General features: G+C 43.4%; 1 protein-coding gene across 2 annotated transcripts in view; it reads left to right on the forward strand.

Moving 5' to 3' along the window:
• GSDME (gasdermin E) overlaps positions 1–27,401 on the forward strand; it is a 168,540-nt gene that overhangs the window by 67,719 nt on the left and 73,420 nt on the right. For both annotated transcript variants that reach the window (XR_012233379.1, XM_073581396.1), the window contains exons 4-5: positions 9,609–9,786; positions 14,778–14,895. Coding sequence is in view for 1 of the 2 variants with exons in the window: in XM_073581396.1 (XP_073437497.1) it covers positions 9,609–9,786; positions 14,778–14,895 (296 nt within the window). In the remaining variant the exon portion in view is untranslated. The remainder of the gene's footprint in view (positions 1–9,608; positions 9,787–14,777; positions 14,896–27,401) is intronic.

Raw genomic sequence — 27,401 nt, forward strand, 5'->3', positions numbered from 1 at the left:
CCCAAACAGTGGTTCCCCCCCACATACGGGGTACCAGCGTACTCAAGACAAACTGTACAACAACATTTGGGGTCCAATTTCTCCTGTAACCCTTGTGAAAATAAAAAATTGCGGACTAAAAAATATTTTTTTTAGGAAAAAAAATATTTTTTATTTTCACAGAAGTTTATAAACTTCTGTGACGCACCTGGGGGTTCAAAGTTCTCACCACACATCTAGATAAGTTCCTTAGGGGGTCTAGTTTCCAAAATGGGGTCATTTGTGGGGGAGCTCCAAAGTTTAGGCACACAGGGGATCTCCAAACACGACATGATGTCCGCTAACGATTGGAGCTAATTTTCATTTCAAAAAGTCAAATGGTGCTCCTTCCGTTCTGAGCCCTGCCGTGCGCCCAAACAGTGGTTCCCCCTCACATATGGGGTACCAGCGTACTCAGGACAAACTGGACAACAACTTTTGTGGTCCAATTTCTCCTGTTACCCTTGTAAAAATAAAAAATAGCGTGCTAAAAAATCATTTTTGAGGAAAAAAAATGATTTTTTTATTTTCACTGCTCTACGTTATAAACTTTTGTGAAGCACTTGTGGGTTCAAAGTGCTCACTACACATCTAGATAAGTTCCATAAGGGGTCTAGTTTCCAAAATGGGGTCATTTGTGGGGGAGCTCCAATGTTTAGGCACACAGGGGCTCTCCAAACGCGACATGGTGTCCGATAACGATTGGAGCTAATTTTCCATTCAAAAAGTCAAATGGTGCTCTTTCCCTTCCGGGCCCTGCCGTTCACCCAAACAGTGGTTTATGACCACATATGAGGTGTCGGTGTATTCAGGAGAAATTGCCCAACAAATTTTAGTATCCATTTTATCCTGTTGCCCATGTGAAAATGAAAAAACTGAGGCTAAAAGATAATTTTTGTGAAAAAAAAGTACTTTTTTTTTTTTTACGGATCAATTTGTGAAGCACCAGGGGGTTCAAAGTGATCACTATGCATCTAGATAAGTTCCTTGGGGGGGTCTAGTTTCCAAAATGGTGTCACTTGTGGGGGAGCTCCAGTGTTTAGGCACACAGCGACTCTCCAAACGCGACATGGCAAGCGCTAAATATTCCAGCATATTTTCCGTTCAAAAAGTCAAATGTGCTCCTTCCCTTCTGAGCCCTGCCGTGCACCCAAACAGTGGTTTATGACCACATATGAGGTGTCGGTGTACTCAGGAGAGATTGCCCAACAAGTTTTAGGATCCAATTTATCCTGTTGCCCATGTGAAAATAAAAAAAATGATGCTAAAAAAAAATTTGTGTTGGAAAAATTAAAATGTCCATTTTTTCCTTCCACGTTGCTTTAGTTCCTGTGAAGCACCTGAAGGGTTAATAATCTTCTAGAATGTAGTTTTGAGTAGCTTGAGGGGTGCAGTTTTTAGAATGGTGTCACTTTTGGGTATTTTCTGCCATATAGACCCCTCAAAGTGACTTCAAATGTGAGGTGGTCCCTAAAAAAATGGTTTTGTAAATTTTGTTGTAAAAATGAGAAATCGCTGGTCAACTTTTAACCCTTATAACTTCCCAACAAAAAAAAATTTGTTTCCAAAATTGTGCTGATGTAAAGTAGACATGTGGGAAATGTTATTTAGTAATTATTTTGTGTTACATAACTCTCTGGTTTAACAGAATAACAATTCAAAATTTGAAAATTGCGAAATTTTCAACATTTTCGCCAAATTTCTGATTTTTTCACAAATAAACGCAAAAATTATCGACCTTAATTTACCACTAAGGCCTGTTTCACACTTCAGTTTTTCACAATAAGTCAAGATCCGCCATTTTTTTTCCCCATAGACTTTCATTATTGGCGGATTTTGACTGATGACTGTCCGTTGCATCCGTATTTCTGCGGATCCGCCAAAATTTTGGCGTCCGCAGAGATCACTGAACGGACCATGCAACGTTTTTTTGCAGTCCGGATCCGCATTTTTGCCTTTTAACCCCGAAAAAAGTCTCGCTCCTGGTTGAAAATTCATCTCTCTCTCCGGAGGCCTGTTTCACACTTCCGTTTTTGACCATCAGTCAAAATCCACCGTTTTTGCAAAAAAACGGATCCGCCATTTTTTTTTGGCAGATCCGTTTTTTCCCCCATTGACTTGCATTACCGGCGGATCTTGACGGATGGCCATGCGTTGGATCCGTTTTTTTGCGGATCCGTCAATTTTTTTGCGTCCGCCGAGATGCCTGGACGGACCATGTAACGTTTTTTGTGCTACAGTATCCGCATCTTTCTTGTGCGCATGCCCGGTGGAATTAAGTCAGGTGGAAATTTAACCCTGAAATCATTTCTGGCGGACAGAAAAAAAAAATTCTCTCTCTCTCTCTCTCTCTCTCTCCGTTCACATCAGTTAACAACGGATCCGCTTTCCGCCATTTTGGCGGATTTTAACTGACACAAAAAAACTGATGTGTGAAACAGGCCTTACCTGCAACCTCCATTCCTCTCACGCGATGGGATCTCCAACCCCCATCTCTGATCGCGCGATGACCGATCTCCAGCCACACCGCGTGACATGGTCACGCGAGCCACGACATAACATGATCGCGCGATCTCCAGCCACATCGTGTGAGATAATTGCGCGATCTCCAGCCACATCGCACGATCTCCAGCCACATCGCGTGACATGACCGTGCGATCTCCAGCCACATCGCGCGAGATTACCGCGCGATCTCCAGCCCCATCCCGCGAGATGACCGCGCGATCTCCAGCCCCATCCCGCAAGATGACCGGTATTATTTATTTTTTTTTTTTTCCTGCCGCGGTTCCTTTAAACTTTTACCATCGGCGGATCCGTACATCCGCCGATCCGCTGTCCCCTGTTTCTGTCAGTCCGCATGCAGGTCCGTTTTCCGCTATTTTGGCGGATTTGGACTGACAGAAAAAACTGATGTGTGAAACAGGCCTAACATGAAGCCCAATATGTCACGAAAAAACAATCTCAGAATCGCTGGGATGCGTTGAAGCGTTCCTGAGTTATTACCTCATAAAGGGACACTGGTCAGAATTGCAAAAAATGGCCAGGTCATTAAGATCAAAATAGGCTTGGTCATGAAGGGGTTAACCTGGTAACATGTGCTCTTTACAAAGTATGTGCAATACTGATAGTATCCTGAAATAGGGCTTGGGAAGCCCTTTCAGGATTTGTAACTTTTATTTTTGTGCAATACCCCTTGTCTTGCTCTAATCCCCAGAAAATTCAAAGTCACTCACCGACTAGTCAAGCATATGTAAATCCAAAGTGATAATCCACCCCCACCCATAATTCTGTCCACCCTTCAGCGCCTGTGTCCTTGATAGTTAGGGTGCAGCTACATTGCCATATTTTTTGCGCAAGGATTGAATTGCAATCCTCGGACTGGCCGTCTGCTCTCCTGAGATGAAAGTGACAGCTACATAGAAATACATACTGTCACACTCGGGTCAGGAGAGCCGACGGCCAGTCCAAGGATTGCAATCCGCAGGCGAATAGCACAGCAGTCTGGCTTCACCCAATCAGTGATGTCTGCACAGAGGGATGGGGGGATTATGAGCAGGAGTGGGGATGAATATTCACTTTTTCCAGGGCTTACAGCAAGACAATGGGGCAATAAATGTTACATATCCTGAAAGGGATGCCCAAGCCCTATTTAATGATACTATTAGTATGGCACACAGAAATCACCTGGCGGATGAGAGCAGGTTCACATTAAGCTCATTTGACAGACGTGACAGAGTCTTAAGATGCCGTGGAGAACACAACATCCTTCAGCATTACTGGTTTGGCAGTGGGTCCGTAATGGTGTGGGGATGCATTTCTTTGGTCTTTGAAGGGCTGCTCAGCTCTCTGTGTGCTAGTCAAAGGTACCCTGACTAACATTACCTTATATACTCGTCTATAAGACTAGTTTTTCAGCACCTTTTTTGTGCTGAAAACGCCTCCCCTCGGCTTATAAACGAGTGGGGGAGAGCTAGAGCAGCGGGTCACAGGAGGCAGGAGTCGGCTGCTGCGGCTAAGGCCTGTACCCACTGCTAAAGAGAAATTAATATTCACTGCACTGGCAATGAATATTCATTTCTCTTATAGCGGGCACAGTTACAGCTGCTGCAGCCAGCTCCTGCAGCTGCCGGGCTATCACGGGTGCGCGCCACATAAAGAGTTTTGAATATTCTCCTCTCTCCACTCCCATAGGCGTGTAGAGAAGTGAATATTCATTACTTTAATGAGTGGGGACACGTGATCGGTAAGTAGAATTTTATTTTTTTTTTTATAGGGATGAGGAGCCATGCATACAACGACAGGGATGGGTAGCCATGCATACAAGGATGGGGATAAGGAGCTATGCATACAAGAATAGGGATAAGGATCCGTGCATGCAAGGACAGGGATGGGGAGCCATGCATGCAAGGACAGGGATGGGGAGCCATGCATGAAAGGACAGGGATGGGGGCCATGCATGCAAGGACAGGAATGGGGAGCCATGCATACAAGGACAGGGATGGGAAGCCATGCAGACAAGGATGGGGATAAGGAGCTATGCATACAAGAATAGGAATAAGGAGCCGTGCATGCAAGGACAGGGATGGGGAGCCATGCATACAAGGATGGGGATAAGGAGGTACGCATACAAGAATAGGGATAAGGAGCCGGGCATGCAAGGACAGAGATGTGGAGCCATGCATGCAAGGACAGGGATGGAGAGCCATGCATGCAAGGACAGGGATGGGGAGCCATGCATGCAAGGACAGAGATGGGGAGCCATGCATGCAAGGACAGAGATGGGGAGCCATGCATGCAAGGACAGGGATAGGGAGCCATGCATGCAAGGATGCAAGGACAGGGATAGGGAGCCATGCATGCAAGGACAGGGATGGGGAGCCATGCATGCAAGGACAGGGATGGGGAGCCATGCATGCAAGGACAGGGATGGGGAGCCATGCATGCAAGGACAGGGATGGGGAGCCATGCATGCAAGGATTAGAATAAGGAGCCATGCAGATAAGGATAAGGGAACAATGCATACATGGCTTATACTCGAGTCATTAAGTTTTACCAGTGTTTCGTGGCAAAATTAGGTGCCTCGGCTTATACTTGGGTCGGCTTATACATGCGTATATACCGGGATGATATCCTCAGACCCACTGTGAGACCATATGCAGGTGCAGTGGGACCTGGGTTCCTTCTGATGCATGACAATGCTAGGCCTCATGTGGCTGAAGTCTGTCAGCAGTTTCTGCTTGATGAAGGCACTGAATCCAATCGAGCATATCTGGGACATCAGGTATTGTTCCATCCACCCACGCCTCGTTGCACCACAGACTGTCCAGGTGTTGACTGATGCTTTAATCTAGGTCTGTGAGGAGATCCCTCAGGAGAACTATCTCCACTTCATCAGGAGCATGCCCAGGCTTTGTAGGCAGGTCATACAGGCACGTGGAGGCCACACACACTACTGAGCATCATCTCCTTGCTGTGAGGCATTTCCACTGAAGTTGGATCAGCCTGTAATTTGATTTTCCACTTAGATTTTGAGTATCATTTCAAATCCAGACCTCCATGGAATATTAATTTTTGATTTACATTGATCATTTTTATGTTTTATTTTCTCAACGCATTCCATTATGTAATGAATAAAGATTTGCAACTGGAATATTTAATTCAGTGATATCTAGGATGTGGTATTTCAGTGGTCCCTTTATTTTTTTGAGCAGTGTACATACATATATCGGTACATTATCCATTTGAAACATCCACCAGATGGCAGTACACACCTGTCTTCTGTGAGAATAAATCCTCCGTTACAGATTTGATATTACATTTCTGTTTTTGCTGCATTAATTGTGGTGAAACCATTGTAGATTGAATTGATTTGTCTGTACTGTTCTTATAGGGAATAACAATACTTCCACAAATCATTCCACCAGATTAACATTTCTCAACTTGAGGTTAGAAAACATTGAGCATTGCTTGTAAAAAGCAAACAAATTGTCATATGAGACAGTAACTTGATGTTTCAGTGATATGTCTTCATCCTGGTTTGCAGCTTTTTGTTCCTTTTTTACTATTTTATATTGATTTGTACATGAACCAATATCCATGGAAAACGTGATCTACTCTTTTATTTGTAGTGTAGTTCGACCTGATCACCAGAAGAGGGAGCCATAGTTCTTATTATTTTTCAGTAGTTGGTCTTGTGATTATTAATAATTATTTGTCTTATTTTTAGTAGCAAAAAACTGAACAAAACTAATATCACAATAAACAAGCAACAACTTTACACTTCCAAGCTAGAGTTTACTGTACTTCCCCCATCATGCCGAATATTTTCCAAACAGAATTGTCCTTTCTAAATCAGATATAGCAAGAGAAAAAAAGCTGGTATCGGTGTGCAAACACCTTCTTAGAAAAACTGCAAACATCATTCTTGTTACCGACCAGAACTCGCAAACTTATAAAAAACAATGGCGAGCACAAATGTTTTCTTTTCAGCTAAACACTTTGCGTCAAATATACTTTTTGGAATTCTGGCCAAAAAGTTTAACCTTGGTCTCACTAGACCATAACACATTTTCCCACATGCTTTTGGCAGACTGGATGCAGGTTTTGGCAAAATATAGCCAAAAAAAGGTCTATGGTCCATGGCAAAGGTAATTGTAAAAAAAGTGCATACACATATACAGCTTTGGCAAAAATTAAGAGACCACCACATCAAAACCCTGTCATGGGCAGCCCATTCTCCAGACCTGAACCCCAGTGAAAACCTCTGGAGTGTAATCAAGAGGATGATGGATAGTCACAAGCCATCAAACAAAGAAGAACTGCTTACATTTTGCGCCAGAAGCAGTGTGAAAGACTGGTGGCAAGCATGCCAAGACGCATGAAAGCTGTGATTAAAAATCACGGTTATTCCACAAAATATTGATTTCTGAACTCTTCCTGATGAGTATTGTCGTTTCTAAATGATTATGAGCTTGTTTGCTTTGCATTATTTGAGGTCTGAAAGCACTGTTTGTTTGTTTTTTTAATTCTGACCATTTTTCCTTTTCAGAAAAAACAAAACAAAATGTATTGCTTGGAAATTCGGAAACATGTTGTCAGAAGTTTATAGACTATAAAAGAACAATTTACATTTTACTCAAAAATATTCCTATAAAGAGAAAAATCAGATAAACTGAACATTTGAAAGTGGTCTCTTAACTTTTGCCAGAGCTGTTTATTAGGACATAATATTTTATAATACATATGGGTCAAGTACTAAGGTAGGCACTAAGCATCACAAAAAGGGAAAGAATGAAAGAAGTTCCAGTACCAGTTGTAAGTACTCAGGGGCTCCAGTGACTCCAACGTACGTTTTACCTGGTGGCCTTCTCAAGGTGAGTCACTGGAGCCACTGGGTACTTACAAATGGTAAATGGAGCTTCTTTTATTCTTTCCCTTTTTGTGATGCTTAGTGCCTACCTTAGTACTTGACCCGTATTTATTACAAAATATTATGTCCTAATATATATGTATATGCACTTTTTCACAATTACCTTTGCCATGGACCATGTTTATGGAAGTCTTAATGTAGTATAGTCACTGTACCCACTTCCAATACTCTTTGCAGTGAGTTCCCTGTACAGGATCTGTTTTCCGCTCTATATGTTTTTAGTATTTCCTATGTTTTTATCTGTTAATTGAATAAAAATGTATTTTTATGTATCCATTTTCTGCGTTTATTCACTTCTTTGACAAGAGTCTTTCAATTCTTGTTTGAGGGATTTCTTCCATGGAAAATTCTGGGAGATTCCTGGGTCGTCATGCATGCGAATTCAAATTCTTGAAATTCTTTGCTCTGCTTTCTCCACACATGCCTCAGATCATTTTGGCCAAAGAGTTCTAGTTTAACCTCATTATTCCATATGAATTGTTTCCAATATGGAACAGGCTTGTTTAGATGTTCTTTTAACACTTAATTTTATGGTGAGGAAGCAGGAGAGGTTTTCTTTAGATGACCCTTCCATGAATGCCATATTTGTCAGGTGTGTCTGAACAGCAGAACAATGTACCAGAACTCCAGAGTCTGCTAAATCTTTCTGAAAGTCTTTTGCAGTGAAGCAGGGTTCTGATTTGCCTCTAGCAATCGAATGAGAAGCTGTCACTGAATTTTTTCTTGGTCTTCCAGACCTTATCTTGACCTCCACTGTTCCTGTTAACTGCCATTTCTTAATTACATTTCGAACTGAGGAAGGGCTACTTGAAGACACTTTGCCATCTTCTTATAGCCTTCTTCTGCTTTGTGGTCCCCCACCATTTTTATTTTCAGAGTCCTAGGCAGCTGCTTAGAAGAACCCATGGCTGCAGTTTATTGGCACAAGGTTAGAGGAGGCTGGGTTTTTATATAGCTGGGAAATTTCCATCACCTGGCCTTTCCTTAGGATGATAGGGAACAAGCCATAACCCTAAGGCCTGTTTCACACATCTGTTTTTCAGATCAGTTGTTATCCGCGAAAATGGCGGAAAACGGATCCGTAGGCGGATTGACAGCAACGTGTGGCACCGGACCGTTTTATTTACGGATCCGGCGAAGGTTGAATTTGAAAGGTACCCGTGCCCGGAAAAAAGGAGAGAGAGAGAGAGATAAAACTGCTCCCGGCTTTCACCTTTCGGGCATGCACAGTTAAAAATAGTGGACCGTCAACCAAAAAAAACCTTGCAGTGTCCATCTGGTCCGCCCGGGAGCCGCTAAAATTCTCACGGATCCGTCAAATAACGGACCCAACGGACGACTATCAGTCAAAATCCGCCACTAATGCAAATCAATGGGGGAAAAAAACGAATCCGCCCCTTTTTTGGCGGATCCGTTTTTTTATAAAATTGGCGGATTTTGACTGATGACCAAAAACGGATGTGTGAAACAGGCCTAACAGACTAATTAAGGTCTGAAACCTTGGTCAAAGTTATCTGAGCACACAAATCTCCAAGGGTGCCCAAACTTTTGCGTAGACCCATTTTCCTTTTTTAGTTAATTTTAAAATGTAAAAAATGACAATATATATTTTTTGCCTAAAATACAAAGGAAATGTGTTATCTTTAACTTTAGGCCTTTTAGAGACGATGATAATAACCCCTCCACTTTACACCACCTGGGAAGTTTTAATTAATAGGAAAAATGTTTTGTCTGCTGTCTAACTCTGAGTTGCATCTTATAGTAAAGTGCATTTTATAGTCCGAAAAATACGGTAGGTCTATGGAACGTCAGAGCATTAGATTTGGCTACTAAAAAACATGATTGGGACTGTTTTTTTATCAATTGTCAATTGAAGATATACAAACCTTTCGATTCTTGATAACGTAGGCCGAAGAACAATGATGGGGACATAACGGTCGCTCGTACCATCATCCTATCCTCATACAGTATCATGCTATTGACTTTTAATAAAGGGCAATTAATTTTTTTGTAGGCATAAAAGCATTTTGCTCATTCATCGGATGATCGCCGGCGTGGTTACACAGGCATGTAATTGTAACCGAGTGGCCCTATACTTATTCACTCCTATAATTAAGATCACGGCTTTAATACAGCACATTTGCTACTTTCTTTTTTACAGGAGAATAAACTTGAACCATCCCTTCATACAACAGCTGCATGAGAACAAGAATGATATACTGTGTGTCCTGAAAGAGAAGATCGTCACCACGCAGAAGTGTGTCATTTCCCAACAGTCACAAATAGAGGAGACGTGTAAACTTGGCGGTAAACTTGGTGTTAAAGCAAAAGCAGTGACGGTAAGTGGGATGGGAACACGCTGAGCTTTTGCAAAGTCTTGTGTTCATATCAGATTGCACAGAGGAGAAGATTGTTTCTGAAATGTTTTGTGCCAGATCTGTGGGGGAAATAGAATTATGACTAGCAAAATGGTTTACAGTATAGAGGCCGAATTCACAGACGGTTTGTATGAAAGCGTAGAAAAGTATTCAGTCCCCCAAGTCCATGCACACAAGGGATATCTATTCTGCACATAACCTGCAGCACTGCAGGAAAACTTCAGTCTGAAAATTATGGTTATGCATGAAGCTGAGCGATTTATTCCATCACTGGAGCTCGGTTTCTATATCTTCGCTTGAAGGTTTTATCGTTTCTTAAGTAATTCTCTAAATAGCAAACGTTCCTGGCTCATGGACATGCCTGAATTACAAGACTGTAGTGTAGTATGTATAGACACCTATGGGACCGTACAGTATGGCCATATGCCGCTGATGTTATATAGGGTGTTCTTCATGGATTCATTGCACCATTTTGTGCTGCATTACTCAATATTATGAAGGTATTAAAGCATTATCACATGACTGCAGAAGCTTAAAAAATTTCACAATACAAACTGTATACATTAGTAAATCATATTATAAATACATCTCTTAGACCTGATGAGGCTGGTGTATATATTATGAAAATCTATATCAGAATAGCTGTATAATCGTTTCTAAAATTTACTCAATCCCCACCCATGGATTGTGATTGACAGCTGTTCAGTGTCCCTCCCACTCCTCTGTGCCCCTCCCACTTTTTGATGTTTTGGTGTCCATCCCACTCCTCGAGGAGTGGGAGGACACCGAGGAGTGGGAGGGACACCGGTGTTCCTCCCACTCCTCAGTACAAGTTGCATCTGGGTGGGTATAGACTGAATACACTTGGGCTCAAAAGCTTTTTCTTCTTTCTATAGACTCATACAGTGGGGAAAAAAAGTATTTAGTCAGTCAGCAATAGTGCAAGTTCCACCACTTAAAAAGATGAGAGGCGTCTGTAATTTACATCATAGGTAGACCTCAACTATGGGAGACAAACTGAGAAAAAAAATCCAGAAAATCACATTGTCTGTTTTTTTTTCATTTTATTTGCATATTATGGTGGAAAATAAGTATTTGGTCAGAAACAAGCAATCAAGATTTCTGGCTCTCACAGACCTGTAACTTCTTCTTTAAGAGTCTCTTCTTTCCTCCACTCATTACCTGTAGTAATGGCACCTGTTTAAACTTGTTATCAGTATAAAAAGACACCTGTGCACACCCTCAAACAGTCTGACTCCAAACTCCACTATGGTGAAGACCAAAGAGCTGTCAAAGGACACCAGAAACAAAATTGTAGCCCTGCACCAGGCTGGGAAGACTGAATCTGCAATAGCCAACCAGCTTGGATTGAAGAAATCAACTGTGGGAGCAATAATTAGAAAATGGAAGACATACAAGACCACTGATAATCTCCCTCGATCTGGTGCTCCACGCAAAATCCCACCCCGTGGGGTCAGAATGATCACAAGAACGGTGAGCAAAAATCCCAGAACCACGCGGGGGGACCTAGTGAATGAACTGCAGAGAGCTGGGACCAATGTAACAAGGCCTACCATAAGTAACACACTACGCCACCATGGACTCAGATCCTGCAGTGCCAGACGTGTCCCACTGCTTAAGCCTGTACATGTCCGGGCCCGTCTGAAGTTTGCTAGAGAGCATTTGGATGATCCAGAGGAGTTTTGGGAGAATGTCCTATGGTCTGATGAAACCAAACTGGAACTGTTTGGTAGAAGCACAACTTGTCGTGTTTGGAGGAAAAAGAATACTGAGTTGCATCCATCAAACACCATACCTACTGTAAAGCATGGTGGTGGAAACATCATGCTTTGGGGCTGTTTCTCTGCAAAGGGGCCAGGACGACTGATCCGGGTACATGAAAGAATGAATGGGGCCATATATCGTGAGATTTTGAGTGCAAACCTCCTTCCATCAGCAAGGGCATTGAAGATGAAACGTGGCTGGGTCTTTCAACATGACAATGATCCAAAGCACACCGCCAGGGCAACGAAGGAGTGGCTTCGTAAGAAGCATTTCAAGGTCCTGGAGTGGCCTAGCCAGTCTCCAGATCTCAACCCTATAGAAAACCTTTGGAGGGAGTTGAAAGTCCGTGTTGCCAAGCGAAAAGCCAAAAACATCACTGCTCTAGAGGAGATCTGCATGGAGGAATGGGCCAACATACCAACAACAGTGTGTGGCAACCTTGTGAAGACTTACAGAAAACGTTTGACCTCTGTCATTGCCAACAAAGGATATATCACAAAGTATTGAGATGAAATTTTGTTTCTGACCAAATACTTATTTTCCACCATAATATGCAAATAAAATGAAAAAAAAACAGACAATGTGATTTTCTGGATTTTTTTTTCTCAGTTTGTCTCCCATAGTTGAGGTCTACCTATGATGTAAATTACAGACGCCTCTCATCTTTTTAAGTGGTGGAACTTGCACTATTGCTGACTGACTAAATACTTTTTTTCCCCACTGTATAATGCTCATTTTAATATTTAAATTATACGTCCATTTTGATATAGGTTTCCAAAGTAAGTACACCAGTCTCCTCAGGTCTAAAGAGAACTCTATAATAAAGCATGCTGTCTAAGGTGAAATCTGGTGGCAGATCCACTTTCATGATGGTGACATTGGTTGTCAAAAAGCATTTACACTGCCCCAAAAACTCAATCCATTTATACATTCATGTAGAAAACTTAGCCTGTATTAAAATCATACTTGTAGGGTAGATTTAACTCATTTAGTTTTACATAAAAACTAGATAAGTCCTGTAAATGAGAGGCCAAGGTCTCGGTGCATTTCTCCCCCACATTTACATTCCTATGCACATCCCCTTAACTTGATTGACAGAGCTCACCTTGGGGCACTGCCTCAGTTTAATCCTCAGCCTTGCACACACTAACTCTGCAGGATCCAAGCGCACACACAATGTCAGTGTGTGCAGGTGTGTTGTCATCCCGTTCTGCCTGCATCAGCTGCTTTCTGCACACAGGATTGGGCGACCGATTGGGATCCCGCAGTGATGAGTGTGGGCACACAGTGTGAGGGCACACTCTCCGATCCACATCGGCCACCCACTACTGTGTGATCCTGTGTGGAGTCAGCATCCGCTGCAGACCGGAGGGGATGAGGATGCACCTGCACACACTTAGGGTATGTGCACACATTGCAGATTAGCCTGGGGAATTTTCTGCAGAGAATCCGCATCTCTTGGCAGAAAACGCAGACTAAAACGCTTGTGGTTTTCATGGAGAATTGATGCGGATTCCTTGCGGATTTTAATGCGTTTTTGCTGTGCGGATTCGGAGAGAGAGATCGAGAGGGAGGGGAGATGGGAGAGAATTCTTATGTGCCAGAATGGAAAACGCAGCAAATAATTGACATGCTGCGGAAAAATACCCACTGCAAATCTGTGCAGATTTTTCAGCAGTATGTGCACAGCAATTCATAATTTACCATTGACTAACATTGGCTGTGCACTACACTGCGGATTTGATGCAAAAAAAAGCTGTGGATCTGCATCAAAATCTTCAACGTGTGCACATAGCCTTACACTGTGTGTGCTCTCAGCTTATGCAGTGTCAGTGTGTGCAGGGTTGAGGATTGACGTCAGGCATCACTCCAAGGAGAGTAAGGGTACGTTCACACACTGCAGATTTCTGCACTAAAAAGCCAGAGTGCTGGCAGGAAAAATGCTTCTTACAGTACAAGCATTTTTGACACGTTTCTCATGTGTTTTAACTTGCGTTTTTTTTTTTTTTTTAATTAATTTTAATGAGTGAAAAACATTGAAATAATTGACATGCTGCAGATTTAAAAAAGAGAAAAAAAACAGCAACGTGTGAATTAGACTTTTGAAATCAAACTTACTTTGCTGATGCTGTAAAATGTAGCTTGTTGTTTTTTTTTTTTTTTTTTTACACTAAAAACACCACATGTGACCATACCATTATTGTAATGTTCCGGTCCCAATGCTTCTGTCCATATTTCTGTATGCACGCGTGGTCCTCATACTATTTCAGCTTTCATGTCACTTATCAGTGGTTAACAATATGTTCCCTTCCTTTTGACATGCCTAAATCTGTGCTCCATAAAACAGCTTTTTACGATAGTGATAAGCCCTCTAGGTTTTACATTACGGATGGACATAAAACTAGCGTTCTTGGCGGTGTTTTATTAAATCCTGACTGCTGGCACAGAGAAGACAGCGGGATGATGAAAGTATGATGGTGGAATTATTATGTCAGACCCCGGTGATTGGAACAGATGTTCTATCCTCTTCTAATTCCGAGCATGTCCCGTGCCTTCGCGTCCTTGTATTAGCTGGGAAATGATTGCACTTTGGTAATTGCAGACCTATTCATAATTACACAGTATGCAGATTGCATGGTAATCGGTATGCGATTCTCTGCTGTAGTCTGGACAAGTCACCAAATGTGCCTGTAGTGTCTGGAGCTGGCGCCTGCATTCTGTAGACCAGTTCTTGGTAAGGAAGACGTTCTGATGCATCTCTACTTCCTCCTATTACTGTATTCAGATAGCGGTATGAGAAGACATAATTCACCATCTCAGACCCAGTGCCAATCACTGCTACTTGGCATTTTTCACATTGATCATTTCAAATTAGTAGTTTCAAGATCAGGGGTCAAATCTAATGTGATAGACCCATGTGCAATGGTCCAGGCGTGGCATACTATCCACTGCAGACAGATGTAATATCCAGCATACAGGAGCATGGCTCCTCCTCAGATGGGCAGAATGTGCTCATTATATAGGGTCCCGTTTTGTTCCTCTAGGTCCTTAGAGGTGCACGCGAATTAAGGAGAAGTCAAATTTCCAGTTCACTTTTTAGATAATGACATTATGTTTTGCTAATTGTCTTAATTTTCCTTGAATGTTCATTTATGATTCATTCACAGGTATCAGTGACAGAAAGTGGAAATTTTAAGGATGAGAACACGGTCCTGGAAATCCCTGCTCCTACTGCCATCGCTTATGGGGTAGTGGAATTATTTGTAAAACAAGATGGCCACTTTGGTGAGTCCTTCGCTCTGTCTGCATATCTAGCCTCCTATTAGCATGTGAAACGTAGAGATCAGAATCCTCTTAATTTCTCTATTTCCATTGACTGATTGAGAGGGACTGATAAGTCTCCAGAAGGGTGGGCTTTTTCCTAAAAGACAAGTGCACCCATAAAATTATTCCCAATCCCACTGGACAAAAGGGCCTGTCCTGTTCTGGTTCTGGCAGGGCTGCCACGTGACCCCAACATCCACCAGTTGGGGAAGTCAGGTTTTCAGAGAATGTGACCACACACAATCCCCTCCCTAGACCTTCAAGAGGGAGACGCACAAAGAAAAGTAATGTAATAATGTGATGTGATTAATTATTTGCGGCTGATGCATTTTGTACCCAGCTTGTTGTGGCAGTGGAGCATGTGAAATGTACGTAAGACGAGTGTACCGGCCTGTCATCCTGCAGTACTGTGATCTCATGTGGAAACTTCCCACCTTTACATGATGTTCCTAAGCCCCCGGGACATTCATTCCTTTCACTTAGCTCATGTCTCTCAGTGCTGAGTTGAGGAAAGGGATGGGCAGAATGAGTCCTCCTATTTCTCAATGTTTTTTTCTGTGTCACTTTAGTACCTAGTTGTGAATTCTAGTCACTGCTGAAAAACCTATTACTGCAAAAACCTGTCCTGCAGTAATCCAGCACTGTGTGAGAACCTGATAATGCCAGTTAGTGGTGTATTTTATGGATCTCTTATACTCTATTCCATAGAGCTCTGGACCCTTACAAGCCTTATGATGTGACCATCCAATAATCCAAATATATTTCATAGTTTAGCCCCCTTTAAAGCATGTAATATTTAGTCTAAATGAATGGTATTATATAAATCTTTATTTTAAGTTAAAGTGAATATTATGTTACTAGATGGAGGCCCGATGCTATCGCATCGGGAGGGTGGTAATGTCACGATGGGGCCAGGCTTTGTAGCGTTGAGAATCTCTCCCCATGTGCTCACCCACCTATCCACTCTCTCTTTCCCCATGTGCTGACTTATCACGTCTGTGCTCTCTTCTTTGACCTGTCTACCCCGTATGTTATCTCCCTTGTCTGCTGTCTCTCCTTTTATTTTTTACTCAAATATATTTTTTATTAAGAAGAACATCATCACAGTATTCATACAACAGTGGTACAAGCATTTTTGATTTTCCCATAAACCACCCTCCCTCAACAATGCAAACTCACCCCACCCTCTGTTATGAATGGGTCACCGAGGAGGATGGCAGGAACAGGCTAAGCCACCAGAAGACCAGAGAGGTTGGTATCTAAGCGGATTGCAGACCCCTGATCCTATCGGCACATCTAGCAGTAGCCGTGGAGCTTTCCTACGATGCCCTAGACGCTTCGTCACAGCCGGAAGACTAACTAAGCCTAAAGACAGAAAGATGAAATCTAAACCGTCCCGGAGCAGATCCCCAGAGGAATAGACAGCCCCCAAACATATATTGTCGGTGAGACAAGATGATACACAAACACAGGCAGAGAACAGACTGAGCAAACGGTGGGGCCCAAGCTGTCTAGACAGGACAGAAAAAGATACTGTCTGCAATCACGCACAAAACCCTGAAAAAATCCAACACTTCTGATATACAAAAAAACCTGAGGTCACACGATCTCACCCCCCCGCTAGATCAGCACTCTGGTATAAACTGGCAGCAAGCAAAAAGATACTAACATAACAGGGGACTGAACAAGCTGCAACATATGAAGCTGCCCCCAGCAGGGAGCACGCTGAACCCTAGCAACAAAACAGAAAGCAAAAAAAGACACAACCAGATTAGATGCAAAGGGTCAGCAAAAGAATCACTTAGCTGAACATGCAGATCAGGCAGGGGACAAAAGAGCTCCAAATGCACACAGAGGAAAAAATCACCAGCAACCTTCAAGAAGCGGCCAGCTCCATTATATGCTCCCAGCCAGCAATCCCAGATTCCCAATTATCATTGTCAGGTGGAGAATCTCCATCCACCTGGTCAGCTCCACTACTCTCAGTAACCACCAGAGGGAGCAGAGGGAGCTTCGGCTCAGAAATCCGAGCAAGGGAGTTCACAACAACCCCCAGCCCTTCCCCTTTTAGACAGCTCGTATTATCCCTTTAACCCCTTCATGACCAAGCCTATTTTGACCTTAATGACCAGGCCATTTTTTGCAATTCTGACCAGTGTCCCTTTATGAGGTAATAACTCAGGAACGCTTCAACGGATCCTAGCGATTCTGAGATTGTTTTTTCGTGACATATTGGGCTTCATGTTAGTGGTAAATTTAGGTTGATAATTTTTGCGTTTATTTGTCAAAAAATCAGAAATTTGGTGAAAATTTAGAAAATTTTGCGATTTTCAAATTTTGAATTTTTATTCTGTTAAACCAGAGAGTTATGTGACACAAAATAGTTAATAAATAACATTTCCCATATGTCTACTTTACATCAGCACAATTTTGGAAACAAAATATTTTTTTGTTAGGAAGTTATAAGGGTTAAAAGTTGACCAGCGATTTCTCATTTTTACAATAAAATTTACAAAACCATTTTTTTAGGGACCACCTCACATTTGAAGTCACTTTGAGGGGTCTATATGGCAGAAAATACCCAAAAGTTACACCATTCTAAAAACTGCACCCCTCAAGCTACTCAAAACTACATTCAAGAAGATTATTAACCCTTCAGGTGTTTCACAGGAACTAAAGCAATGTGGAAAGAAAAAATGGACATTTTAATTTTTCCAACAAAAATTTTCTTTTAGCATCAATTTTTTCATTTTCACATGGGAAACAGGATAAAATGGATGCTAAAATTTGTTGGGCAATTTCTCCGGAGTACAACGATACCTCATATGTGGTCATAAACCACTGTTTGGGCGCACGGCACGGCTCAGAAGGGAAGGAGCGCCATTTGACTTTTTGAATGGAAAATATGCTGGAATATTTAGCGGTTGCCATGTCGTGTTTGGAGAGCCCCTGTGTGCATAAACATTGGAGCTCCTCCACAAGTGACCCCATTTTGGAAACTAGACCCCCCAAGGAACTTATCTAGATGCATAGTGATCACTTTGAACCCCCAGGTACTTCACAAATTGATCTGTAAAAAAAAAAAAATACTTTTTTTTCACAAAAATTTTCTTTTAGCCTCAGTTTTTTCATTTTCACATGGGCAACAGGATAAAATGGATCCTAAAATTTGTTGAGCAATTTCTCCTGAGTGCACAGATACCTCATATGTGGTCATAAACCACTGTTTGGGTGCACGGCATGGCCCGGAAGGCAAGGAGCACCATTTGACTTTTTGAATGGAAAGTTAGCTCCAATCGTTATCGGACACCATGTCGCATTTGGAGAGCCCCTGTGCACCTAAACATTGGAGCTCCCCCACAAGTGACCCCATTTTGGAAACTAGACCCCCTAAGGAACTTATCTAGACGTGTAGGGAGCACTTTGAACCCCCAAGTGCTTCACAAAAGTTTATAACACAGAGCAGTGAAAATAAAAAATAATATTTTTTCCTCAAAAATGATTTTTAGCACACTATTTTTAATTTTCACAAGGCTAACAGGAGAAATTGGACCACAAATCTTGTTGTCCAGTTTGTCCTGAGTACGCTGGTACCCCATATGTGGGGGGAACCACTGTTTGGGCACACGGCAGGGCTCAGAAGGGAAGGAGCGCCATTTGACTTTTTGAAATGCAAATTGCTTCCAATCGTTAGCGGACACCATGTTGTGTTTGGAGAGCCCCTGTGTGCCTAAACATTGGAGCTCCCCCACAAATGACCCCATTTTGGAAACTAGACCCCCTAAGGAACTTATCTAGATGTGTAGTGAGCACCTTGAACCCTCAAGTGCTTCACAAAAGTTTATGACGCAGAGCCGTGAAAATAAAAAAAATTTTTTTTCCCTCAAAAAATTATTTTTTAGTGCGCAATTTTTTATTTTCACAAGGGTACCAGGATAAATTAGACCCCAAAATTTGTTGTCCAGTTTGTCCTGAGTACGCTGGTACCCCACATGTGGGGGGGAACCACTGTTTGGGCACACGTCGGGGCTCGGAAGGGAAGTAGTGACATTTTGAAATGCTGACTTTGATGGAATGGTCTGCGGGTGTCATGTTACATTTGCAGAGCCCCTGATGTACCTAAACTGTGGAACCCCCCCACAAGTGACCCCATTTTGGAGACTAGACCCCCCAAGGAACTTATCTAGATGTGTGGTGAGCACCTTGAACCCCCAAGTGCTTCACAGAAGTTTATAACGCAGAGCCGTGAAAATAAAAAATATTTTTTTTTTCCACAAAAAAAAAATGATTTTTAGCCAGCAATTTTTTTTTCACAGGGGTAGCAGGATAAATTGGCCCCAAAAGTTGTTGTCCAGTTTGTCCTGAGTACGCTGATACCTCATATGTGGGTGGGGACCACTGTTTGGGTACACGTCGGGGCTCGGAAGGGAAGTAGTGACATTATGAAATGCTGACTTTGATGGAATGGTCTGCGGGCATCATGTTACATTTGCAGAACCCCTGATGTACCTAAACTGTGGAACCCCCCACAAGTGACCCCATTTTGGAAACTAGACCCCCTAAGGAACTTATCTAGATGTGTGGTAAGCACCTTGAACCCCCAAGTGCTTCACAGAAGTTTATAACGCAGAGACGTGAAAATAAAAAATATTATTTTTTCCCCCAAAAAAATGATTTTTAGCCAGCAATTTTTTTTTTCACAACGGTAGCAGGATAAATTGGACCCCAAAAGTTGTTGTACAGTTTGTCCTGAGTACGCTGGTGCCCCATATATGGGGGGGAACTATTGTTTGGGCACACGTAAGGGCTCGGAATGGAAGTAGTGGCGTTTTGAAATGCAGACTTTGATGGAATGGTCTGCGGTCGTCATTACGTTTGCAGAGCCCCTGATGTGCCTAAACAATAGAAACCCCCCACAAGTGACCCCATTTTGGAAACTAGACCTCCCAAGTAACTTATCTAGATGCCTGGTGAGCACTTTGGACCCCCAAGTGCTTCACAGAAGTTTATAACGCAGAGACGTGAAAATTAAAAAAAAAATTTTTTACACAAAAATATTTTTTTAGCCCCCAATTTTTTATTTTCCCAAGGGTACCAGGAGAAATTAGACCTCCAAAGTTGTTGTGCAATTTTTCCTGAGTACGCTGATACCCCATATGTTGGGGTAAACCACTGTTTGGGCACACGTCGGGGCTTGGAAGGGAGGAAGCACCGTTTAACTTTTTGAACGCAAAATTGGCTGGAATCAATGGTTGCACCATGTCGCGTTTGGTGACCCCCTGATGTGCCTAAACAGTGGAAACCCCTCAATTCTAACTCCAGCCCTAACCCCAACACACCCCTAACCCCAACACATCCCTAACCCAAATTCCAACCCTAACCATAACCCTAACCCCAACAGACCCCGAACCCTAATCCCAACCCTAACCATAACCCTAACCACAAGCCTAACCCTAATTCCAACCCTAACCCTAATTCCAACCCTAAGCCTAATTCCAACCCTAACCCTTTCCAACCCTAACCCTCTTTCCAACCCTAACCCTCTTTCCAACCCTAACCCTCTTTCCAACCCTAACCCTCTTTCCAACCCTAACCCTCACCCTCTTTTCAACCCTAACCCTCTCTTCAACCCTAACCCTAACCCTCTTTTCAACCCTAACCCTCTCTTCAACCCTAACCCTAACCCTCTTTTCAACCCTAACCCTAACCCTCTTTTCAACCCTAACCCTAACCCTCTTTTCATAACCCTAACCCTAATGGAAAAAAAAAAATAAAAATATTATCTTTATTTTATTAGTTCTGCCTACCTATGGGGGTGATAATCGGGGGGTTTATTTACTTTTTCTTTCATTTTGATCACTGTGAGAGTGATCAAAATGAAAGAATGGAATCTGCAGTCGGTTTTCAAAGATGGCGGCGCCCATCATCCGGACCCGAGGGACACCGGGAGGGACGGGGGGACACCGGAGGTACCGGGGGGGGTGAGGGGGGGATCGGAGGCTGGCGGGGAGCAGAGGGAATGGGAGGGGGGCAGATGATGACAGCGGCGGCAGATCGCCGCTGTCATTCAGTTGCGGGGGGGCGATTGCCGGTGGGGGGGGGGTGGAATTGGTGTCTCCAGCCATGTCCGATGCTACAGCAGCGTCGGACATGGCTGGATTGTAATATTTCATCAATTTTCATTGATGAAATATTACTATCGCTCTGATTGGCTGTTAAAAGTGAAACAGCCAATCAGAGCGATCGTAGCCACGTGGGGGCGAAGCCACGCCCCCTGTGGTGAATTACAAAGCCCCCTGTATCTGCGGGTCGGGTGACCTTTCAGTGACCCCGGTCACCCGACCCGCAGGGGGGGCTTTGAAGTCATGACGCCACATAGGTGTCACTGGTCAGATTTGAACCAGGTTTCATGACGCCTATGTGGCGTCATTGGTCGTGAAGGGGTTAACACCACCTGTACATGTCTAAAGAATTGCATTATACAACATCATCTGTTATAGCGGTGTAGACAAACAACCCACATATACATACGCCCGAGACCGTTCATTCACCTATCCACTCATCCCAATTCCATCCAATGCGTCCACAGTTTGTCATACATCGCCAGTTTTTCCCTTTTCTTGTAGACCCCCTTCTCCAGCTTAAGGAGATGCTTCGCATAGGCATGGTATTCTCCCCTTGAAGGTGAATCCTCCTTTATCCAATTCCTCGCTTTTACCTTTCGAGCCATATATATAGTAATCTAGCAATTGCCACCTTCAGATTGTTTTCGACTTTTATCTCCTCCACATATCCCAGCAAGCAAACCACTGGCTCTCTTGGGACCACACACCTATAAGCCACTTCCACACGACTCAGGATCACTAACCAAAAAGCAGCCAACCTTGGACACGTCCACAGCATATGAAATAATCCAGCATTTTCGTTCTTACACCGAGGACACTCAGTTAGACCATAATCCAGCCCTATACATAACTTCTGGAGACCTATAACACTCTTTGTAAAATATAAAGCTGAGAGAGTCTATACGTCTCACTCAGTGACAGTTTTGGTATCCACTACAGAATCGACTCCCACGGTTCATCATCCAAGTGACTCAGCTCTCTTTGCTGTCTCTCTCCTTCCTGTGTTGTCCCCTCATGTGCTGTCCTGTTTGAGCTGTCTCCCCCCTGTGCTCTGTCTCTCTCAACCGTGTGTGCTTTCTCTCTCCCTCATCTGCTGTCTTCTCCTCTCATCTCTTCTTTGACCTGTGTACCCCATGTGCCCTCCCCCTTGTCTGCTCTCTCTCTCTCCACACCACTGTGCTGTCTTCTTCCCTCATGTGTTCTCTCGTTTGAACTGTCTCCCCCCTGTGTGTCCTCTTTGCTTGTGCACTCACCCCTCCCCCTGTGTTAAAGGAGCCATGTTGGTGTTGATATTTGCTTTTTAAAGGGGTTTTCCCACAAATGAAAGTTCATTTAAAAATTGTCTGTGTCTGACCGTGTACAAAACATACCACAGCTCCTGGGCAGGGGAGGAAGCAAAAGACAATACTGACATTACAGCAGGAGATCGCAGAGGATACATTTTGTGAGGTAAAATATTGTTTAAAAACAGTCAGTGAAATATTTTACCTCACAAAATGAATCCTCTGTGATGCCCTGCTGTAATGTCAGTATTGTCTTTTGCTTCCTTCCCTGCCCAGGAGATGTGGTATGCTTCGTACACGGTCAGACACAGACAATTTTTAAAAAGAACTTTCGTTTGTGGGAAAACCCCTTTAATGTGACCGGCTTCCTCTGTCTGTAGACACGTCGCGCATCTACCGCTGGGATCAGCCGAATGATTTACTGCGCCTGCAGACAGATAGCGGCAGTCACATTAAAACTGCGCATGCGCTCCTCCTGTACAAAGATGGCGGCGGTCAGTGAATCATTCAGCTGGTCCCGGCAGCGGCGTGTTCGCAACGGTGTTCTGCTGGTGGTACCGCGCAAGAGGCCTCGTACGGCATATACAGTGTGTATGTGGTGCGTACGGCGTATACAGAGTGTTTGTGTGGTGCATACGGCGTATACAGTGTGTGTGCTGCGTACGGTATATACAGTGTTTGTGTGTGGTGCGTACGGCGTATACAGTGTGTGGTGCGATGATGTTCCGCTGGTGGTACCGCACAAGAGGCTGGTACCACCAGCAATTTCCATATTGAGACATCCATCACTTGGGTGTCCCAATATGGCGGTCGGTGAACTTCCGCCGCTTGGAATTCTGGGATCTGGACGGAACAGGATGTGAAGACATTACAAGGTAAGTATATATTAGATATTATACATATACTTTTTTGTAGCAGTCAAAGTCTTCTTCATTAACTTTTTTTTACATGTTAAACTAAACTGCAGAGGAGAATATATTAGAGAATACATTATCCAATTAGAAAAGTTGTATATTTCTTCTGATTAGCTTTTTTTTTTTTAATCTCATTTGCAGGGCATTACAATAGCTTAGGTTTCCAAAGTTACAACCACTAACAACTAACTGTCACTATATGAGTGATTGTAACCATGGATAAAAGCAACATAGTGAATCAGAAGAACTATACTACATATCTAATTAGAGGTACTTGTTAATATTATTGTTATTACACCTACTACATATTGGGATAGGTACTTGGGAGATGGGAATACCCCTTTAAGTCCAAGTGGGTGTTATTACATACTTTTCGCTGGGGGGGGTTACTTCTTGTCATTATGTGACTTTTATACTGCATTTTCACCAGTTTTGCAGATTGTGTATTTTATTGTCAGTTGTTTCTGAGCTAGTGGGCGGAGACAAACTTGTACGAGGTCTCCCATACTCAGCACACACATACTTAAGAGATTCCCACTCTCATATCTCTATGCAGCACATTTGTATATGTAGCACAGAAGCAGCAGCATGTAGGACATTATTCAGGAGTGCTGTGAACCCGTTTCTGGTAAAAAAAAAAAAAAAAAAAAGCAGCAACACAATCGTTCTGTATCTGTGTATTTTTCTTCCACTATGCTCCCCTTTTATTCCTCCTTGAACCATCTTCATAGACTTCAAGAGGCAGTTGTGATTAGACACCTCCGTGAGCTGGTAGTCAGTCTTGGTTGCATTTTACTTGTTTTTCAGAATAAATGGTGTGTTTAGGGGGTGGGAGAATGGCACATAAGGGGAGAAAGAAGCTATTTCTGCTTATAAAATATATTACTAAATTCCAAATATTTGATGATTTATGCAATGAAAATGGCTTTACTTTAAGGCTATGTGCACAAGTTGAGTATTTGCTTGCAGAAATTTCTGCAAGGTTTCTGCATCTATTGACAGAAAAACCAATGTGGCAGAAATGCACGTTTTGCTGCGAATTTTGGTGCGTTTGTAATTTCTTGGTTTAACACCACCTTTTTTCATTCACTTGCAGTAGCATCAGAGTCATTGACACCAAGCTCTAGGCTTAGTAATGAAAAGGTGTCAGCCCAACACCCTCATTACTAAGCCAGTAAGTAAACACACACAAAAAAAACACACACAAACACACACACATGGTCATCAGCCTGTGTAGGAGTGTTAACAGAATGAACTAACATAGGCTGGAACCAAACAGCAACTCTTAATTTAAAGAAAAGAAAATTAAAAAAACATTGCGTGTGCTCCTGCATAATTTTCATAACCAGCAGAGGGAAAGCCGATGGCTGAGGGCCGATGTTAATATTCTGGGAAGGGGCCAAATGCCACAAAGGTTCCCAGGCTACTAATATAAGATCACAGCTGTTTGCTTAGTGTTTACTGGCTAGTTTACAGGGGCACCCAAGAAAATTTTTTACATATGGTCCCCCTATAAAATCTAACCAGCAAAGGCTAGGCAGTCAACTGTGGGCTGATATATTAATAGCCTAAGAAGGGGCCATGGGTATTGCACCGCCACCCCCAGTATAAAAACATCAGCTTTCAGCCACTCCAGAAAAGGCGCATCTATAAGATGCGCCAAATCTGGCGCTTACCCTCGCTCTTCCCACTTGCCTTGTAGCAGTGGCAAGTGGGCTGATGGTTAGGGGAGTTGATGTCACCTTTGTATTGTCAGGTGACGGCAAGCCCATAGGTTAGTAATGGAGAGGCGTCAATAAGACACCCCCATTACTAACCCCACAGTGATATTATAAAAATACAGACACCCAGAATAAAGTCCTTTATTTGAAATAATGACACACTCATTTATTAAATCTAAATGAAACCATACTCACCAAACACGTATTTTTCCGACCATAAGACGCACTTTTTTCCCCCAAAATTTTTGGGGAAAGTGGGGGGTGCGTCTTATGGTCGCAATACACGGTACTAACCTGGTGGCAGCGGGCGGGGCTCTGCGGTGCGGTGGTGGCAGCGGGCGGCGTTGTGCGGTGGTGGCAGCGGGCTGTGCTCCGGTGCAGGGGCGGCGGCTCCGCCGGCATTTCTTCGCAGCCCGGAGGCCTCCGCACTTCCCTTGCTGGCCGATGCCATGTTGCGGTGGCCTCCGGGAGCATGGACGCGGGAACGATGGCCGCCGGTCTGGGGACGGCGCATGCGCAGCTTCAGGTCTCTTCCCGAGATCTCGGGGGACGAGATCTCGTTGCCGAGGTTTGAATCTCGTCCCCCAAGATCTCTGGACGAGATCTGATCCCGAGCATGCGCCGTCCCCGGACCGGCGGCCATCTTTCCGGCGTCCATGCTCCCGGAGGCCACCGCAACATGGCGGCGGCCAGCAAGGGAAGTGCAGAGGCCTCCGGGCTGCGAAGAAATGCTGGCGGAGCCGCCGCCCCTGCACCGGAGCACAGCCCTCTGCCACTACCGCACCGCAGAGCGCTGCCCGCTGCCACCACCGCAGAGCCCAGCTGCCCCTGCCTCAGCCCAGCTGCCCCTGCCTCAGCACAGCTGCCCCAGCCCCAGCACAACTGCCCCAGCACAACCAACCTGCCCCAGCACAGAGCCGCCACCGCACGAGCCTGGACCACTGAATGACCCCTGTGACTACTTCTCCACCTGTGCCGGATCCCTTCCCAGGTAAGCTGAATTCGGACTGTAGGACGGACCCCCATTTGACACATTATTTTTTTTTTCCTTATTTTCCTACTGAAAATTGGGGTGCGTCTTATGGTCCGTTTCGTCTTATAGTCCGAAAAATACGGTAATTCACTAAAGCCAACATCTCCTGCAACAAAAATAAAATAATAAACCAAGATAATCCATAATGTCCCACGACGATCCTGATAACTTTGAGAGCAGTCATTGATGTGACTGCTCTCAAAGACAGCCGGCACTGATGTGACTGCTCTCAAAGACAGCCGACGATGCGTTAACAGAAGGTAATTTCTCCCGCAGTGTATCACTAAGTTGCAGTGAGAGAGTTCACTGGAGTTCATCAGCTGATCAACTCTGGTGATCTCCCTTACAGCACCAATGCTGTGTAAGAAAGTTCTCAGGCAGCGTTGGTACCGTAAGTGAGAACACCAGAGCTGATCAGCTGATGAACTCTGGTGACCTCTCTCACTGCAACTCAGTGATACACTGCGGGAGCAATTACCTTCTGTCAGTGTATCGCCGGCGGCTGGGTAGAGCAGTCACATTTCCCAACACTTGGGATTATGTGGACTACGGTGGACAGCTGAGTATATGGTGGTTTATTATTTTTGATTTTTTTTTTTTCTATGAGATGATGGCATCGTGGATTGTGTGTTAAGATGAGTATATGTTGCTTTTTTATTTTACATTTCTTTCTAGGATATGAGGGTGTCGGGATTTGGTGTTAGGTGAGTATAATGTGTTTTTTATTTGAATTTGTATGTAATTATTTTACATGTGGTGTTTTGTTTTTATTTGTATGTGTGAGCAAAGGCGCCAGCTGACAAGAGACTGTCTTCCACCAGCGGCTCCTGCCATCACTGTTATCAATCGAAGTCAATGTGTGTGAAAAGCTGCAGAAACGCACAAAGAATTGATATGCTGCAGAAAAAAACACACTGCAAATACTCAAAGGAAATTTCCTGATTATGGTCACAACACTTCAGGATTGACATTTAATTAGCTTGCATAAGGATTCCATAGCGTTTTTGGCCCATTTCTACAAGAAAAAACGCTGCAAAAACGCATCAAATACGACCCGTGTGCACATAACATAACTGATCTTAAAAGTTTTTCTTGTGGCCAAGTTTTATATTCTTACATTTTGGGAAAAAGATATATACTGAATCAGTAAGATTTTAGAAATTGTATAAAAGAGAAATGGCACTGTGTGTTGACATATGAAATTGGCAGGGTCTGGACAATAGTGGGTGGTAGGAGGAGGTGTGATGGTAATAAAGCAGCTGAGGAACATGAACATTTATTATCAACAGGTTGTGCGCCAAGTCTGTGCAGTATCTGATATTACATGGGAAAGTAAGAAATGGGAAGAGCCTATTTTCTTCATTTTGTAAGGTTACTGTGTCCTCTTCATA

This window comes from Dendrobates tinctorius, unplaced genomic scaffold, assembly GCF_039654945.1.
Source record: "Dendrobates tinctorius isolate UK_male_01 unplaced genomic scaffold, ASM3965494v1 ptg000070l, whole genome shotgun sequence".
NCBI lineage: Eukaryota > Metazoa > Chordata > Amphibia > Anura > Dendrobatidae > Dendrobates > Dendrobates tinctorius.